The 16977-nt window shown below is 38.5% G+C and overlaps 2 protein-coding genes across 5 annotated transcripts in view; one reads left to right on the forward strand and one right to left on the reverse strand.

Annotated features, from left to right (window-relative positions):
* Positions 1 to 9181, reverse strand: part of ARSK (arylsulfatase family member K) — a 51886-nt gene extending 42705 nt beyond the window's left edge. Inside the window, exons 1-2 of the mRNA XM_004420361.3 lie at positions 8821 to 9181; positions 616 to 745 (exon numbers count right to left, since the gene is read on the reverse strand). Coding sequence (XP_004420418.1) covers positions 616 to 745; positions 8821 to 8958 — 268 coding nt within the window. The 5' untranslated portion in view covers positions 8959 to 9181. The remainder of the gene's footprint in view (positions 1 to 615; positions 746 to 8820) is intronic.
* Positions 9182 to 9234: 53 nt separating this feature from the next.
* Positions 9235 to 16977, forward strand: part of SKIC3 (SKI3 subunit of superkiller complex) — a 79200-nt gene continuing 71457 nt past the window's right edge. The window contains exons 1-2 of one of the 4 annotated variants that reach the window (XM_087430021.1): positions 9272 to 9287; positions 14054 to 14125. The gene's annotated coding sequence lies outside the window, so the exon portion shown is untranslated. The other 3 variants (XM_087430020.1, XM_087430022.1, XM_087430023.1) reach the window with 3 other exon arrangements.

Consider the following 16977-nt stretch of genomic DNA (forward strand, 5'->3'; position numbering starts at 1 on the left):
ATTATAAAAATGACAGTTTCCCCCTATTTCTCAATTATTCATGACTAACGTCACTGACATTATGCCATTAAAACTATGCCTATTTGTTAAATAACTATAATAAAAGTGAACAATTAGATTTGGGATAAAGTGAATTGAGACTGAAGAGAAAGAGATAAAATACGTAATCTGAAATAATATGGAAAAACTAAGATATCCCTGATATATGAGAAGTCCTAACTACTTTGTGGTATACTCTGAAGTCCCCTCCCAACTTCCTGCACTACTGCTGAAAAATTTTCCTTGGAAATAGAACTATTCTAGGAAATATGAGTATTAGCTCATTTGCTTGGACAGTCAAAAGATTCTTAGTCACCAATCATAAGGAAAGGAAACAGAAGCACATGAACTAAACACCATATTAGAAGATAAAAATTCCTACTCTTGAAAAACAGAAATTCTAGTAACTCCAATACCCAATGCATACTTTAAAACATACACAACTTATATTAAAATTTTTTTTTATTAGGTGCCAAATCTGACTTACAATCCCACCTTTGGGTATACTCTTTTAAATTGTGAAAATATTTTCAGTGTGTGGCCACTTTCTTCCATTAATATTACACTTGGTCATACCTGCGCGTGATGGGCAACAGATTGGAGAGTTTGTGTAGGCATTCAGAAAGGAAGTGCCATGTGCTTTCATGAAGTTGATAAAAGGAAGTTTCACTACCTGACTTCCTGGATAAAATGTTAGCCTTCCATCCTGAAATAAAGAAATTTAATCAACACTGATTGCATCACAAAGAAGAAAATTAATTCCTTTAATTTTAACCATAAAATTCACAAGTAGCAAAAGACTACAATATGATCCTAAGAATCCTCAAAAGGTAAAATCAATTGGGCCTGCCTGGTGGCGCAGCGGTTAAGTGTGCACACTCCACTTCGGTGGCCCGGGGTTCGCAGGTTCGGATCCCAGGCGCGCACACATGCACTGCTTGTCAAGCCATGCTGTGGCAGCATCCCATATAAAGTAGAGGAAGATCCGTACGGTGGTTAGTCCAGGGCCAATCTTCCTCAGCAAAAAGAGGAGGAGTGACATTGGATGTTAGCTCAGGGCTGGTCTTCCTCACCAAAAAAAAAAAAAAAAAGATAAAATCAAGCATAGAGAGTGTTATCAGTATCTGGGTCATAATACTGAGAATTCACCGCAGTGTTACACTTGGATCATTTGAATATAGTAAATAAAGGACCTCCCGGAAATTCTTTTGGTGGATGATGAACTGATTGAATAAATACTGAGTATTTACTATGTGCCAGGCACTGTGAAAGATCTGGAGATACAATGGTGAATAAAATAGAGTCCCTGGGCCCATGAACCTTACAGTCTAGTGGGGAAAGCAAAAAGTACACTGGTAAATAAACCATGAATAATTATAAATTGTGATATGTGTTTTGAAAAAAACCTGAGACACAGAATAACAAGGGAGACCTACTTTAGATAGAGTGGACAGGAGAGGTTTCTCTGGGAAGTATGAGACCTAAAGAATGAGAAGGATCCAGTCACTCAAATAATTTAAGGGACATGTAAAGTTAGAGATACCTGCAAGACGTAAGTGGAGATATCAATTAGGCAGCTAGATAAATGAGCCTGAAGATTAGAAGAGATGTTTGGGTTGCAGATATGCATTTTGGAATTGAATTGGGAATTGAACTCTACTTGGTAAAGACAAAAGATAGAAATAAGAATATTCTAGTTCTAGAGTTATATCTATTATATGTTTTCAATATAATTATAAATAAAAAATACAGTTTTAAAAATGAGCCAATCCAAAGTACAGGATAAATAAACTCTTGAGATGTCTGAGATTTCCAAATGGATATATAAAGAAGGCTGTTGGGTACAGACAGGAATCTGGAGCTCAGACAAGTCTATCCTAGTGAAATAAACTTGGGAGTCTTTAGCATATTCATGGTATTGAAGCCTGTAAGATTGAATTAAATCTTTTAGGGAGAGAGTGAAAAGAGAGGAAAGAAAGGAACGCAGTGGAAGCCCGACAAGTCCCAAATAAGAGAAGGCAGCATGCGAAACTGAGAAAGAATGGCCAGTGAGGGAGGAAGATATCAGGAGACTGAGTCTCATGAAAGCTGAGAGAAGACAGTGCGTCAAGAAAGAGGTAAAGTTAGCTGTGTTCAGAGGGTACCTAAAATAAGGCCAGAAAGTGCACATTGGAATGATAGTATGGAGATAGTTGGTGATCTCGACAAGAGCACTTTCAACGGAGTGGTAGGGATGGGCAGCTAAACTAGAAAGGGGAAAAGGGAATGGAAGGTGAGATAGGAGGTGAAAAAAAACCTTTTAAGAAGTTATTTTGCAAAGGGAAACAGAAAAATGGGATGGATGTTAGAGAATGGAGTGTTAGCTGGAGGAGAATGTGGGATTAAAGTCAGCTTTTTTAAAGAAAAATTAGAGCCTACTTGTATGTCGAAATAAACAACCACAGGAGTAATCACTGAATGCCTAGCAAATAACTACTGATTCCTGAATGATGAGCTGGGAAGCCCACGACAAAAGTGCATATTCTCCCCCTCATAAGAATTTCTTTAAACCCATAAATTCAAACTCTCAGAAACTTATCCTCACAACTCCCAAATGCCTACATGTCTTATTCTTACTATCTTTTGGACATGGGGGATAATAACCATTTGTGGCCACTACTTGGAATCTAGACTACCCAGCCACTCAGGCTTATCTGGTTGGAGGGATGGAGCAGGTCCACGGCAGAAGCACTGTGATGCTATATAATTCAAATATTGAGGCTTGGACTCCAAGTCCTGCAGGCTAGGTTCAAACTGGCGTAATTACCACCGCAAATGGCTACTGCAGCATATCAATAACTCATGCATCAGATTAAAATCCATGTTAGTGATTTCTTGACTCATTTCTATGACTGGTACGAGGACTTCATCTATATTGAAAGCAAGAATCTTTAAAGTGCAGAGCAACAGGGATGGCAAGAGGGGGAGGAGTAACTGCCCCATTTGGGGAAGTTCCTAACGCGGAATCTGTGAAAGGTGGTCTATGTCAAGATCACTGCCTGAGATATTAGGCACTCAATAAATATTTAGGGAATAAAGTGAAATGAATCTTTAATCCAGAGCTGTTCAGTCTACAAAAGACAAATTTAATATGTTCAAAATTCAACAGTGTATTTTTGCATAGCTTAATAAACCTGGATTAAGTACATCAATGACAAGATTTCTATATGATTAGGTTCTTAGGAAATATTTAAATTATGATACACATATTCTCAATGTCAAAAGCATACCAATAATACTCTAAATCAGGATCAAAATTATATTATTAGAGAAAATATTAAATATTTTCTACAAGTTTTGGTTTTTAACTTCCTGTAGTTTTTACACACTAGCAAATAATTTTAAAAATAGGCTAAGAGTGGTACCACTGATAATGGTATCAATGGGAGATGATGCACCTAATAATTCTGAACTGAAATGGATCTTAACATGGCTAGCTGATGAAAAACACAGAAAAAGTAAGTTTTCCATAGTACGGTAATGTGGATTACAATGGATAGTCAGTCATAGGTCAAAGTACAGTTGTATCAAATTTAGTTGGGAGAGAAAACCATGCAGAATGGCTTTCAGGATAACTTCTATAATTTACTAACAGCCCATTTCAATTTTCTCAAGGCCATGCCTATGTTTCAAACAAATTAAGTACTCTAACACTGGGCATCTGAAAAGTAAACAGAGGCCCATTAATTGGCTTTCTGCATAAAAGTGACAAATAATACCAATAGCCTTAATTTCTGCATTCTGCTATTATTCTTGACTCTCACGGGTCCAGGCATTTTCCCCCTTGGGATGGATGAGCCTTTTGGTAGATATGAATTTGTGATTTGAATTGCTCATTCAAGAACCATGATTGGTACTCAGTTCCTCATTATCCTGGGCCAGGAAAAACCAGTGAAGTTTAGATGTCAAGACATCACTCTAATGAAAGAACGTAACAGTAACTTGAACTGTCTGCTCTGTTATCACCACGAATAGCATTCTTCTCAGATCTGTCTATTAGACTGAATGAGATTCTCACTAGACTCTATGGTATACATTCCTGTCTCCACCATCCACTCCTAAAACCTCACTAAATCTAAAACCAAAGCAGGTGCGGGGGTGGGAGGAGGGAGGCGAAGAGGATGTGTATGTCCTTTGAGACTCAAGTACAAGTGCTTATTTTCTCTTTTTCAAAAATGGGTTTATTAAGATCTAATCCACATACCATACAACTCACCCATTCAATGTGTACAATTAAGTGGTTTTTAATATATTCAGAGAGTCATGCAACCATCACCACAATCGATTTTAGAATATTCTCATCATCCCAAAAAGAAACCTTGCACTCCTTAACCATCACCCTCTAATCCTCCCATTCCCCCAAACCTTAGGCAATTGCTAATCCTTCTGTCTCTACTTTCTGTCTCTGTAGACTTGCTTTCTCTGGACATTTCTTATAAATAGAATCATACACAATATGTGGTCCTTTGTGATTAGCTTTTTCCATTTAGCATAATGACTTCTAGGTTCATCTATATTGCAGCATGTATGAATACTGCATTTATTTTTTATTGTTGAATAATATTACTAAATTTTATCTATCCATTTATCAGTTGATGGATGGATATTTGGGTTGTTTCTACTTTTTGGCAGTATTATATATAACACTGTTATGAATATTCATGTACAAGTTTTTGTGTGGACCTATGTTTTCATTTCTCTTGGATATATACCTAGAAGTGAAATTGCTGGATCATATGGTAACTCATGTTTAACCATTTCAGGAATTGCTGAATTGTTTTCCAAAGTGGCTGCACAACTTTACATTTCCACCAGTAGTGTACGAGGATTACAATTCCCCCATATCCTTGCCAACTCTGGTTATTGTATCTTTTTGATTACAGCTGTCTTAGCAGGTGTAAATTGGTGTCTTACTGTGCTTTTGATTTGCATTTCCCTAATAATTAATGATGTTGAGTATATTTTGATGTGCTTATTGGCCATTTGTTTATCTTCTTTGGCGAACTGTCTATTCAGATCTTTTGCCCATTTTTTAATTGCCTAATCCAAGGTGACAAAGATTTGCCTCTATGTTTTCTTCTACAAGTTTTATAGTTTTAGCTTTTATGTTTGAATCATCGATTCATTTTGAGTTAATTTTTGAAAATGGTGTGAGGCAGAGTCCAATTTCATTCTTTTGCAAGTGGATATTCAGTTTTCCCAGCACTATTTGTTGAAAAGACTGTTCTTTCCCTATTAAATGGTCTTGGCACTGTTGCTGAAAATCAATTGACTATAAATGTGAGAGTTTATCTCTGTACTTTTAATTCTATTCCATTGATCTATATGTCTATCTATCCTTATGCCAGTAACACATTATCTCGATTACTACAGTTTGTAGTAAGTTTTGAAATTAGAAAGTTTAAGTCCTCCAACTTTGTTCTTTTACAAGATTGTCTCGGCTGTTCTGGTCCCCTTGAATTTCCATATGAATTTTAGGATGGGTTTTTCTGTTTCTGCAAAAATGTCATAGGGATTTTTATAGAGATTGCATTGAATCTGTAGATCATTTTGGTGATTATTACTATATTAACAATATTAAATCATCTGATCCAGAAACATGGGATGTCTTTCCATTTATTTAGGTGTTATTTAATTTTTTCCAACAATGTTTTGTAGTTTTCAGAGTATAAGAATTGCACTTCTTCGGTTAGATTTATTTCTAAGTATTTCATTCTTTTTGATGTATTTTATTTTTTTTATTTATTTATTTTTTGTGAAGAACATCAGTCCTGAGCTAACATCCATGCCAATCCTCTTCTTTTTGCTGAGGAAGACTGGCCCTGAGCTAACATCCATGCCCATCTTCTTCCACTTTATGTGGGACCCCGCCACAGCATGGCCTGACAAGCGGTGCGTTGGTGCATGCCCAGGATCCAAACCCAGGCCGCCAGCAGCGGAGCACGCACACTTAACCGCTACGCCACAGGGCTGGCCCTGATGCTATTTTAAATAGAATTGTGTTCTTAATTTTATTTTCAGTTTGTTCATCAATCAAGTGTATAGAAATACAATTGATTTTTATATATTGATTTTATATCCTGCAGCCTTGCTAAACTAACTTATTAGTTCCACTACTTTTTTAGTGGAGTCCCTAAGTATTTTCTATATACAAGATTATGTTACCCATAAATAGAGATAGTTTTACTTCTTTCTTTCTAATCTGGATGCGTCATTTCATTTTCTTATCTAATTCTCTGGCTAGAACCACCAGTACAATGCTGAATAGACATCGTGAGAACAGATATCCTTAACTTGTTCCTGATCTTTGGGAGAAATTTTTCAGTTATTTACAGGTAAGTATACTATTAGCTGTGGCTTTTTTGCAGATACCCTTTGTCAGATTGGGGAAATTCTCTTCTATTTCTAGTTGGTGGAGTGCTTTTATCATGAAGCATTGTTGAATTTTGTCAAATGCTCTTTCTGCATCTATTGAGATGTTAATGTAGTTTTTGCCCTTTATTCAATTAACATGGTGTATTGCATTAACTGATTTTCACATATTAAATCCAACTTACATTCTAGGGATAAATCCCACTTGGTCATAGTGTACAATCCTTTTTATATATTTCTGAATTTGATTTGCTAGTATTTTGTTCAGGATCTTTGCTTCTATATTCATAAGAGATATTGGTCTGCACACCATATTTATGTATTTATATACACAAATACATAAAAATCTATGTATTTATATACACAAATACATAAAAATCTATGTATTTAGACTATACTAAAAAAATTACAAACCAAATACAGTAGTCCCCCCCTTATCTGCCGGGGATATGTTCCAAGACCTCCAGTGGACACCTAAAACCATGGATAGTACCGAACTCTATAAGCAATATGTTTTTTTCTAAACATACCTACCTATGATAAAGTTTAATTTATAAATTAGGCACAGTAAGAGTTTAACAACAATAACTAATAATAAAATAGAGCAATTATAACAATCTACTGTAATAAAAGTTACTATAGATCTTAGCAACCTCAGCATATGCTTTCTTTCCTTATTATATCTAGAACTTTCACCTTTTTACTTAAAGGAAGCACTTCACGGCTTCTCTTTGGCGTATCCGAATCGCCAGCATCACTACTCTTGTGCTTTGTGGCCTTTATTAAGTAAAATAAGGGTTACTTGAACACAAGCACTGCGATATCGAGCCAGTCAATCCGATAACTGAGACTGCTACTAAGTGACTAACGGGCCGGTAGCATATACAGCTCAGATATGCTGGATAAAGGGATCATGCATGTCCTGGGCGGGGAAGCGGAATGCCTGTGATTTCATCATGCTACTCAGAACGGCAAGCAATTTAAAACTTATAAATTGTTTATTTCTGGAATTTTTCATTTAATATTTTTGGACCGTGGTTGACCGTGGGTAACTGAAACTGCAGAAAGCGAAACCGCGGGTAAAGGGAGACTACTGTTTTTCAATCATCTTTGGAAGTTTCCAGGATGTTGTGATGCACCACACAGATTCCCTTTTAGGAATGAAAGATTGCCTCTGCTGAAGAGAGTTGCCTTGCCCAAGATCATGCCCCATTCTGGGAGAAGCCCACAATTAATGGCCATCCAACAGGAGGGTACAAAGGCCTGGTCCCATCACCCCAACTGGAAACAGTTCAAAGCTCATACCAGTTTAAGAACTACCCATAAGGTCAGCGGAGGCCTCCACTGAGACAGCAACAAAATTCAGCTTCTTTCTCTGCACAATCCTGCTTCCTTCCCTTCCCTTTGATCTCAGAGCACTCCCCAACCTCTTTCATGTTACTCTCCAATATTGCCTGTGGTCTAAGTTTAGATACTCATGAAGATTACTGTAAGTAATATGCTCAACAAATCCTATGGGCATATCCAGATTACCTAACTTTCATCATGGGTTAATCTATGAGAAAGGCAATACATGATACTGATTACTCTTTGGTGTCACGTGCTTAACACCAACAATCTATGTGACCACAGCAACACCCAGTGATGATAAACTAATATTATAATTAGTAACCAAACATTTGCCCAAGTAGTAGTTTTTAAATCATGGTCAATACTCAAAGTATCAGGTAATGTTGATACTAGTATTCTTCTGGTTAATCGCTTGGGAAAGTTCCCACAACTATTCAAGTTGGGATTAAACAAGAGCATACACACGATTCTTCTAGAATATGCTGGAGTGGATCAAATTATATTAACTAATGCATTTAAATCAGCGCTAACAGGATTATCAGATACTTGGGTAATAAAAATAGCGTTACTTTTCTTCACTTTTCACCCAAACATTAATTCCTGCAAACTTGAGGGGAACTGGGAAATAACTGCTGGAAAGCTAACACGCTTTTATGGAGAAACAAAATGTCATTTTTCCTTACAACTGAATCAAACAGGGGTATGGACTTAAAGTTCATTAGTAGTGATAAAATAATTTAGTGGGTCGAGGCCAGCAATAAAAAAAAAAGATTTGCAAAGACGCTATCAGAGTGCATTTTATTTACTAAGGTATTGTTTTATATGTATTATATGCATATCTATGTGATGCACGTGTGTGTATTCAGGGCCTCAAGATAAAATGCATTTCTTACTTTGCATCGGGGTGAAACATGTTTGAAAGTCTCAGACTTTGCTCCCCAAACCTGCAGCACAGGAAAGGCTGTGGGCCGGTCGCGGGTCTGCAGCGCGGGGCCCCCTCCCCTGCCTCTCGGTACTTACGAAGGAGTCGCTCACAACTAGCACCACGTTAGGCGCATCGGGCCAAGCCTGAGCTGCTCCCCGCCTTTGCACAGCTGCCCCGGGAGCTGGAGTCGCCAGCGCCGAGGCTGCGACCACCAACTCCCACAGCAGCAGCATCGCGTGTAGCGGTTTTGAGACGCCAGCCGCTAGGCGTTGAGTCTGCCTCTTTCCTCTATCAGGGAAGAGGAGGGCAGGGATCTCAGAGTTCACAGCTTGGTTTCCTCATAGCACTTCACCAGCAGAACTACAACTCCCGTCAGGCTTGGAGTGAGCACATGCGCAAAGGAGGAATCGCCTGCCTAAACTCACAAGACCTTTTAATCAAATACCGAGCGAACTCCCCTCCCCCCCTGCCGGGTCACTGTCAGTCACGTGGGCGATGCCAGGGAAATGCGCATGCGCTCTGGCTCTAGACCTGGCGTTTGTAGGAGAAGCATCTGTCCCAGGTGGGTTCCTGTCGCTGTCGCTTTTGCAGAAGTTGGAGTCGGTAAGAGGTTGAAATGGTACCTAGAGTGAGAAAGGATTAGGGACCGGGGCTGCTCGTTTTGCGCCGAGCAAGTGTGGCTGTTACGCGAGACCCTGAACGGGGCGATGATGAGGTGGCGCCGCGGCTGTCGCTTAGTTGGATCGGGCCGTTCTTTGTGGGGCCTCTGGCTGAACTGTCTCAAGTGTGATGTGGATACCGTGGGACCCCTCGAATACCTTATCCCAAGGAAATTTCTAGTCTGCCTCGTTTTATTCCCCGCTTTGCCCGTGCGGTAAGGATTTATTGTGCTCCGGTGCGGTGAGGAGCGGGGCCTAGTAAATCAAGTTTTAGGTTCTAGGCGGGGAGGAGCTTGGGTGTACCTTGCCGTCAGAGTGCAAAGGAGAGAAACCCAACAGGCTCTCGGAGGAAGAAAATGTTGGGCTGTGTGACATGTTCCGTTAATTGACGTAGGTTCAGAATACCACGGTTTTGCTGCGGGAAAGTCACTGGTCCCTCTTGACTGTTCAACTCCTTTGGAGATGTATGGAAGAAGCCGATTTCTATCCCGGAGCCAGAGTCCTAATTTCATTATTATGGTTTCAGGTGTATAATTTGCGCATCACATTAGTCGTTTTAATATTTTGACAGGAAGAGGAGGAGTTGTAGTACTTATTTAATGTAAAATCAACTCTTAATGCTAATATCTGACAGTGTTTTTTACATAAAATAATTGTAATAAAGGACAGACCTTATTTATTTAATATTCACATAGCATTTATTATGTGCTGAGCATTATACTAAACATTTATCCAGCACCTACTGTGTGCCAGGTACTTTTACATGGAATGTTTTCCATAATCCTCGCTTTCACCATTTTGCAGATTGGAAAACTGAGGCTTGAACAGGTTAAATGACTTTTCCAAGGTTACACAGGGAGCCAGTCTGAATAGGACCTGAATTTGAATAGTCTGTGCCCTCGTTTACTGCAAAACTCTGTCACTAGTTAATTACAAAATCTCATGACATCCTATTGAGCTTAATCTCTATTAATGAAGCAGAATTGTTAATCAAGCAGCGTGCTGAAGATCTATGGGAGCATACGAATATATAAACAGTAGTCCCTGTCCATAAGGAACTTACACTCTAGGGAAACAAAAGTGAAATAATAGTACAGCATGGAAGGTAATACAGGTATACTCCCTCATGAAGAGGTTATGTTTCAGAATTTTGTTTTGAGTTAATTTGGAACGTACAACACATTTTACCATAGAAACGATGTTGACTGCCGTTTAGATTCATAAAAAATATATTTAACTTATCTGTGGCATAGTACTGAGTCTGTGAACTGTGTTTACTCTCTATGGCCTTGTTTTCACAGGACATGTGTTCTGAATTCCCAGTCAGGGTGACAGGAACACATCTTTTTCTTTCTCTCTCTCCCCTTGACAGTGTTAGTGGGAGCAGGTACTGCAGTGGGTTGGAGCAAGGTTGATATTCTAGGGCCCCAGACATATAGCACAGGAAGAATCTAAGAGGCTTCTAGTCCTACATCTCATCTGAATGTTGTAGTTTGTCCTACAACATTCCTGCCAAGTGGATTGTCCAGTCTGTGCTTTTTCATCTCCAGTGATGGGAATCACACTTCCTTTTAGCAACTCCTTCCACATTTGTACAGGTCTATTTATCAAAAGTTCTTATTTGAGCTGAAGTCAGCCTTTTAACCATTCATTGGTCCATTTTTCTTCACTTTTACGTGAATAATCTCTCCCTTTCAACAACCCTTCTCACCTCCCTCCTCACCATTTCCCCCCCCTGATCTTGCCCAGTTCTTTCAGCTAGTTATTATATAATTTCAGGTTTCTTCATTATTTTGATTGGTCTTTTCTAGACATAAATCATTTCTGCTAATCAGTAACTTATCCTATCAGAAAAGGTCCTTTCAGGGTATATGTGTGCATCTCTGTGTGTGTATATGTATGCATATGTGTGTTGCAGTGAGGGTAGGTGCTCCATTACGTGTATGTTTAAGTCATCAGTGAAAGATTTGTACGTTAGTGATTGCTTGCTTTAGTGAAATGCTTAACTCTGTGGTTCAGAAAAGTCTTCAATTGGAAGTCTTGGTTTAGGTTTTGGTCTTTATAGTTCTTTTAATGTCCAAAATACCAGCAGCCCTATATTCTGCCTTAAGAAAAGGAGGCTAAGTGTGCAGTTAGCGATTACGTGGAATAAATTCAGTATTGTCTTCACCTGCTGTGAATCTGTGAATATTTGTTGAACCAGATACTAGGAAATAAAACATAGTGACAGAAGTAGTCTTTGCTCCTAAGGAACTTCCAGTCTACTTGTAGGAAACCACACATACACCTGTAAATTTAATAACAGTATAAAAGGTGTCAAAAACTACAGTTAATTGCCAAACAAAAACCAAAAAATCCCAAATTGTACTTCGGAGAATGCTAATGTGCTTCAAAATGTTAATTGATGTTCATCGAAATAAACTTTCCATAATAACGTAAGTTTCAGTGTTGCTGGGATAAACCATTTTTGGGTCTTTGCTATAGGACGTCTCAGCCTTTAAAATGCTAATATACATTGTGACTTTAAAAGAGTGATATATATGATGTTCAGTATTCACAAAATTACTAGGTCATATATTAAAACCCTTAAGCATGTTAATATTCCTTGGAATACATTTTTGGAAATATTGGTATAGATAATAAGTGTTGTAAGTTCAGATTAGTGTGAGATTTGTCTGAGAAGACTTTATGCTTGACACTTGAATTTGGCCTTGAATTAGATCTAGCATTTGAGTAGACAGAAGTAAGAATGGACAGGCTGAATGGGAGAGGTAAAGGTGTAGATGTGGAAAGTGCTGGGGCGTGGTGAAAAAGGTAATGTGAGTTAATATTGAAAAGGAGATTCTTCCCTTCACTTTACCAAATTGAGAATTACTGCCTTTCAATAGTGGGGAAACTAAAAGCTAAATGTTTTTGGTAGTCTTTGAAAGCTGGAAGATCGTAGTACTCAATAAGTGTTGGATATGTAAGGAAGACTGAAGATATATTGCCTTTATTTGGGGCTTTTTGACCTGGGAAACAGGACACCTTTATATAGAACAATAAAAAGCATCTGTTAAGTTGCAGGTGAATAGCTCAGCTAATAAATGCTTCAGTGGTTCTGAGGAGGGAGTGGTCTCTGCTGCAGGCTTTAGTCTAGTAGTGTTCATGTAGTCACTGATTTGAAGAGGATACTTGTGTTTGATGATAGCCATCCTTTGAGGAACATAGGCAAGAAGACTACTTCTTGAGACATCAAGGACGGAGGGGGTTGGAGATTTTAAATGTGTAGAGAAAGTATGTAATAACCACTGTGGGTTAGGAATGGGAAAAAAAAGTAGTGAAGTTGATTGAGAGGGTGGGAGTAGATAAGGAGTAGATAAGAGAAGTAATAGATACCGTGTGCACGCACTCCATCTATGTACATGTCAGGTGAGTGATCCTTACTTTACCAGTGAGGACATAGGCTCGGGGTAGTGAGTAAGGTGCCCAAGGTCTAATGGGACTTGAACTCAGATCCTGCTGATTCTTAAGCCCCTTCTCAAACAGGTTAAGTCTTGGCTTGGTGGGTGGATATGGCAGAATGGAGGGACTGACAAAATCTGGGGTATTTTGTAAGAATAGAGCTAAAGGACTGAGTAATAAATTAAAATTAGGTTGTGGGGGGGAGTCAAGTGTAGCTGGATGGGGCTGTAAAGAAGTTACTGAAATGGAGAGTCAGGTTTTAACTCTTATTTTACCTCCTCATCCCTTTTTTTAACTTTTATTTTACTTTCCTAAACGTTGTTTGGATCACAAGACTTTCTTTTCTTACCAGTAAGACCCTTTTCTTTGGAACTAACCATCCTATTTAAGTTTATTGCCAGTACGTGTTTTAGTTCAGTAAACTCACTTTTCATTTCTTGTTCATTCCCACCTGCTCCACCGAAATTTTGTTCGTTTCCTAGTTCTAAAATAGTGTGGTTTTTTTTTTTTAACTTTATTCAGTTTTTCAAAACCGCCTCAATTCTCTCCTTGAAGCGTTCAACAAAGATTAATTTTGTTTGACAGAATCCATTCCAGGGATGCCGTCAAAAGATACGTAGAATTTGTAGTCGTGTAGAATTTGTGTTAATATTTCAGATGGCTATTTATGTGGATTTTTGACATTTTAAAAAAGTTTTCTCTATTTTCATTAAAGTACAAACTAATCTAGTTGCATGATGTGCACAACTTTTTTACATATTTATAATTCTCTATATGGCTTAGAACAAAGTTCACTTTAGTGTCGTTAGGCTGCAAATTGGGAGTAAATACATGCCCTTAATTGTCCTAGATTCAAAATAAAATCACATAGAAGTAGGTGATCACTCTTTTGGCTCAGTTTTTTATAGTGAAGTTAGTGTATTTTGAGTTTCTGGAATGTTTTTTCAGAATCTTTCTGATTGCTTATGGAAGTTCCTTTTATCACCTGAGGCTATGTTTAGACATGTTTACACAGTTTAGACCAAATTGGAAATTTGGAGATTAAGATGAGTGTCTCTTGGGAAAGAAAAAAGATGAAAAATTGTACATAATTATTTCTCATGTTTTAAATTATGAATTATGAAAGTTGAACCTGATTCTGATGTGTTAAAAAATTCAGTAGGTTTTGGGTTGTGTATGTCATCCTTTTTATGTGCCTAACTGTCTCATATTTTACATAATTTAGATGGATAACGGTTAAGGAACAATCTAAAAATCAATTCAAAAAGAAGATAAAGGTAGTGATAGGAGGTAAAAGGTAAGTGTCTAGAATGCTAAATAATAGGTAATTGAAGTCTACTTTTACTTAATGATTGTTTTTACCAATTCTTTTCAGAGGAAAGATTTAACGGTGTGGGTTATTATGCCAGATTATAGGTCATCACAAAATACCTTTAGGCTTTTGTTATTATAGGTCATCCCGACTTCTGATGGTTTGACTTATGATTTTTCAACTTTACAATAGTATGAAAGCGATACGCATTTAGTAGAAACCGTACTTCAGATTTTGAATTTTGATCTTTTCCTGGGCTAGCGATATGTGGTATAGTACTCTCTCATGATGCTGGGCAGCAAGCCGCAGCTCACAGTCAGCCACGCGCTCATGAGGGTAAACAACTGATACCCTTACAACCATTCAGAACAACTGTTCTGTTTTTCACTTTCAGTACAGTATTTAATAAATTACATGAGATGCTCAACACTTTATTATAAAATAGGCTTTGTATTAGATGATTTTGCCCAACTGTAGGCTAATATAAGTGTTCTGAGCACGTTTAAGGTAGGCTAGGCTAAGCTATGATGTTTGGTAGGTTAGGTGTATTAAATGCATTTTTGACTTAATGGTATTTTCAACTTATGATGGGTTTATTGGGATGTAACCTCATCATAAGTTGAGGAAGATCTGTAGATTTAAAGGTATCGTTTTTTGCTTTTCTGTAATTCCATTGTCATTATTATTCCTATTATTTATTATTGTTATTATTGCTTCGTGAAATCTTTGTATCTGCACAACCGAATCTAGCTTCAGGTTCCATAGCTTTAGCTGGGGTGTGTAGGACATATCAGTTCATCTACCTATATAGTTTAGTTTTGAGGTATATCATTGTCTTTTTGGCATGGTTGTCACTTTCTAACTTTTTTTGTGTATGTGAGGAAGATCAGCCCTGTGCTAACATATGCCAATCCTCCTCTTTTTTTTTTTTTTTTTTTTGCTGAGGAAGACTGGCCCTGGGCTAACATCCGTGCCCATCTGCCTCCACTTTATATGGGATGCCGCCACAGCATGGCTTGCCAAGCGGTGCTTTGGTGCGTGCCTGGGATCCAAACCGGCGAACCCCTGGCCACCGCAGAGGAGCACGTGCTCTTAACTGCTTGCGACACCGGGCCGGCCCCTCTAACTTTTTTAAAGTGCAGTTGTTGCTACATTTTGTGCTCGATACATTGAGTAAAAACCCTTTTAGGTTGGTAGAAGAAAAACTCATTGAGTGAAAATGTGCAGAATGAATGCTCTTATTTAAAAAAGTCAGTGAGATTGCGGAGAAAAAAATGGGACTAGAGGTATAAGGGGAAAATGTGTGGGGCTGTGGAGGAATATTAAAGACAGTTGTAAGAGAGCTAGATTTTTCTTTGAAGTGTTGGAAATGCTTGGAATAGAGGGAGTATCCCAAATAGAGGACTGTGGGTTACAGGGAATCATTTTGGGTAGTAGATTTTTACTCTGTGAAAGGAAATGGGTTTGATGATACCTAGTAGATCGTGCTCAGTAAAGCTTTGTTTAGAAAATTAGTGAATGACGGGCCTGCCCGGTGGCGCAAGAGGTTAAGAGCGCACCCTCCGCTGCGGCAGCCCGGGGTTCGCAGGTTCGGATCCCGGGCGCCCACCGACGCACTGCTTGTCAGGCCATGCTGTGGCGGTGTCCCATATAGAGTGGAGGAAGATGGGCATGGATGTTAGCCCAGGGCCAGTCTTCCTCAGCAAAAAAAGAGGAGGATTGGCAGATGTTAGCACAGGGCTGATCTCCTCAAAAAAAAAAAAAAAGAAAATTAGTGAATGAGCCTGTCCTTCTCCACCCCACTTCCCAAAAGGAGAAAGAAATCTTCAGGGCTGGAAAGTGGCAGATTATTTTGTCTTTTTAAAAATTAGCTAACCTCTTGAAACTGATATATATCAGGTAAAGAGAGAGGACCTCAGTGCTAGCATATTATGCTAAATGCCAAATCAAATGAGGAAGGAATAATAAGAGAAGAACAGAGGATTCCACTACAGCAAGAGTAATTGCGATTACATATGGAGACATAGGGATATGGAAAGGTATTGAACATTAGAATTGGTCACCAAAAGAAGAATGGAGTTTGTCTCTAGTGATCTTTAAAAATCACTTACTTTACTTAGAAGCATTTAACAGCTCCGTGTTTGCTGCTTTATTTAAGTCCACACTTGTCTGTCTGACTTTCAGGGTCTTCTGTAATCTGATGCTCTCCTTTACCTAGCCAGCCTAATTTTCTTCTGTTCTTAGCAAGTCCCTTCTGTTCCATTCACCCTGGTCTTCTCATTGTTTCCTACACATGCCACATTCATTCCTATCTCTCTGACTTGGCTAATGCAATTGATTGCCTCTGATGGGAATAATTTTCCTTCTTCCCTCCATTCTTAAATCCTGTCTTCTCCATCCAGTAGCTGTTAATTACCTCATACCACACTTCTTTTCTTCTCTGAACTCCTATTGCACTGCACTCATTGTCTTTAGTTTAGCGTTTGATTCTCCAGTGCCTCATATACCTTAGGTCTCTCTCTTGATTTAGATTAAATTCTTTAGAGCAGGGCCTTCTTTTCCACTTCTTTTATGTCATCTACAGCCAGTAGCGTGGGAGCTGCGTGTAGGGTTAGTGCTGGTTGGTTCTGCCTTGTTTGGATATGCTTTCACTCCAGTGGTGGGTGATAGAAAAGATGGCGATCTTTGTCCTGGAAAAGTTGCATTCTTTTGTTTGTTTTTGCTTGGTCTTATCTTGAACTGTTTTTGTTCTTTTTTAACTTGGACATCTCTTGACATTTTTTCCCCTTGGATGTCTCTTTTTATCCCTTTCTATTGATACAGATCAGTTGTTATCA

This window comes from Ceratotherium simum, chromosome 4 (assembly GCF_057802395.1).
Source record: "Ceratotherium simum simum isolate JZ-2026a chromosome 4, ASM5780239v1, whole genome shotgun sequence".
NCBI classification, from domain to species: Eukaryota; Metazoa; Chordata; class Mammalia; order Perissodactyla; family Rhinocerotidae; genus Ceratotherium; species Ceratotherium simum.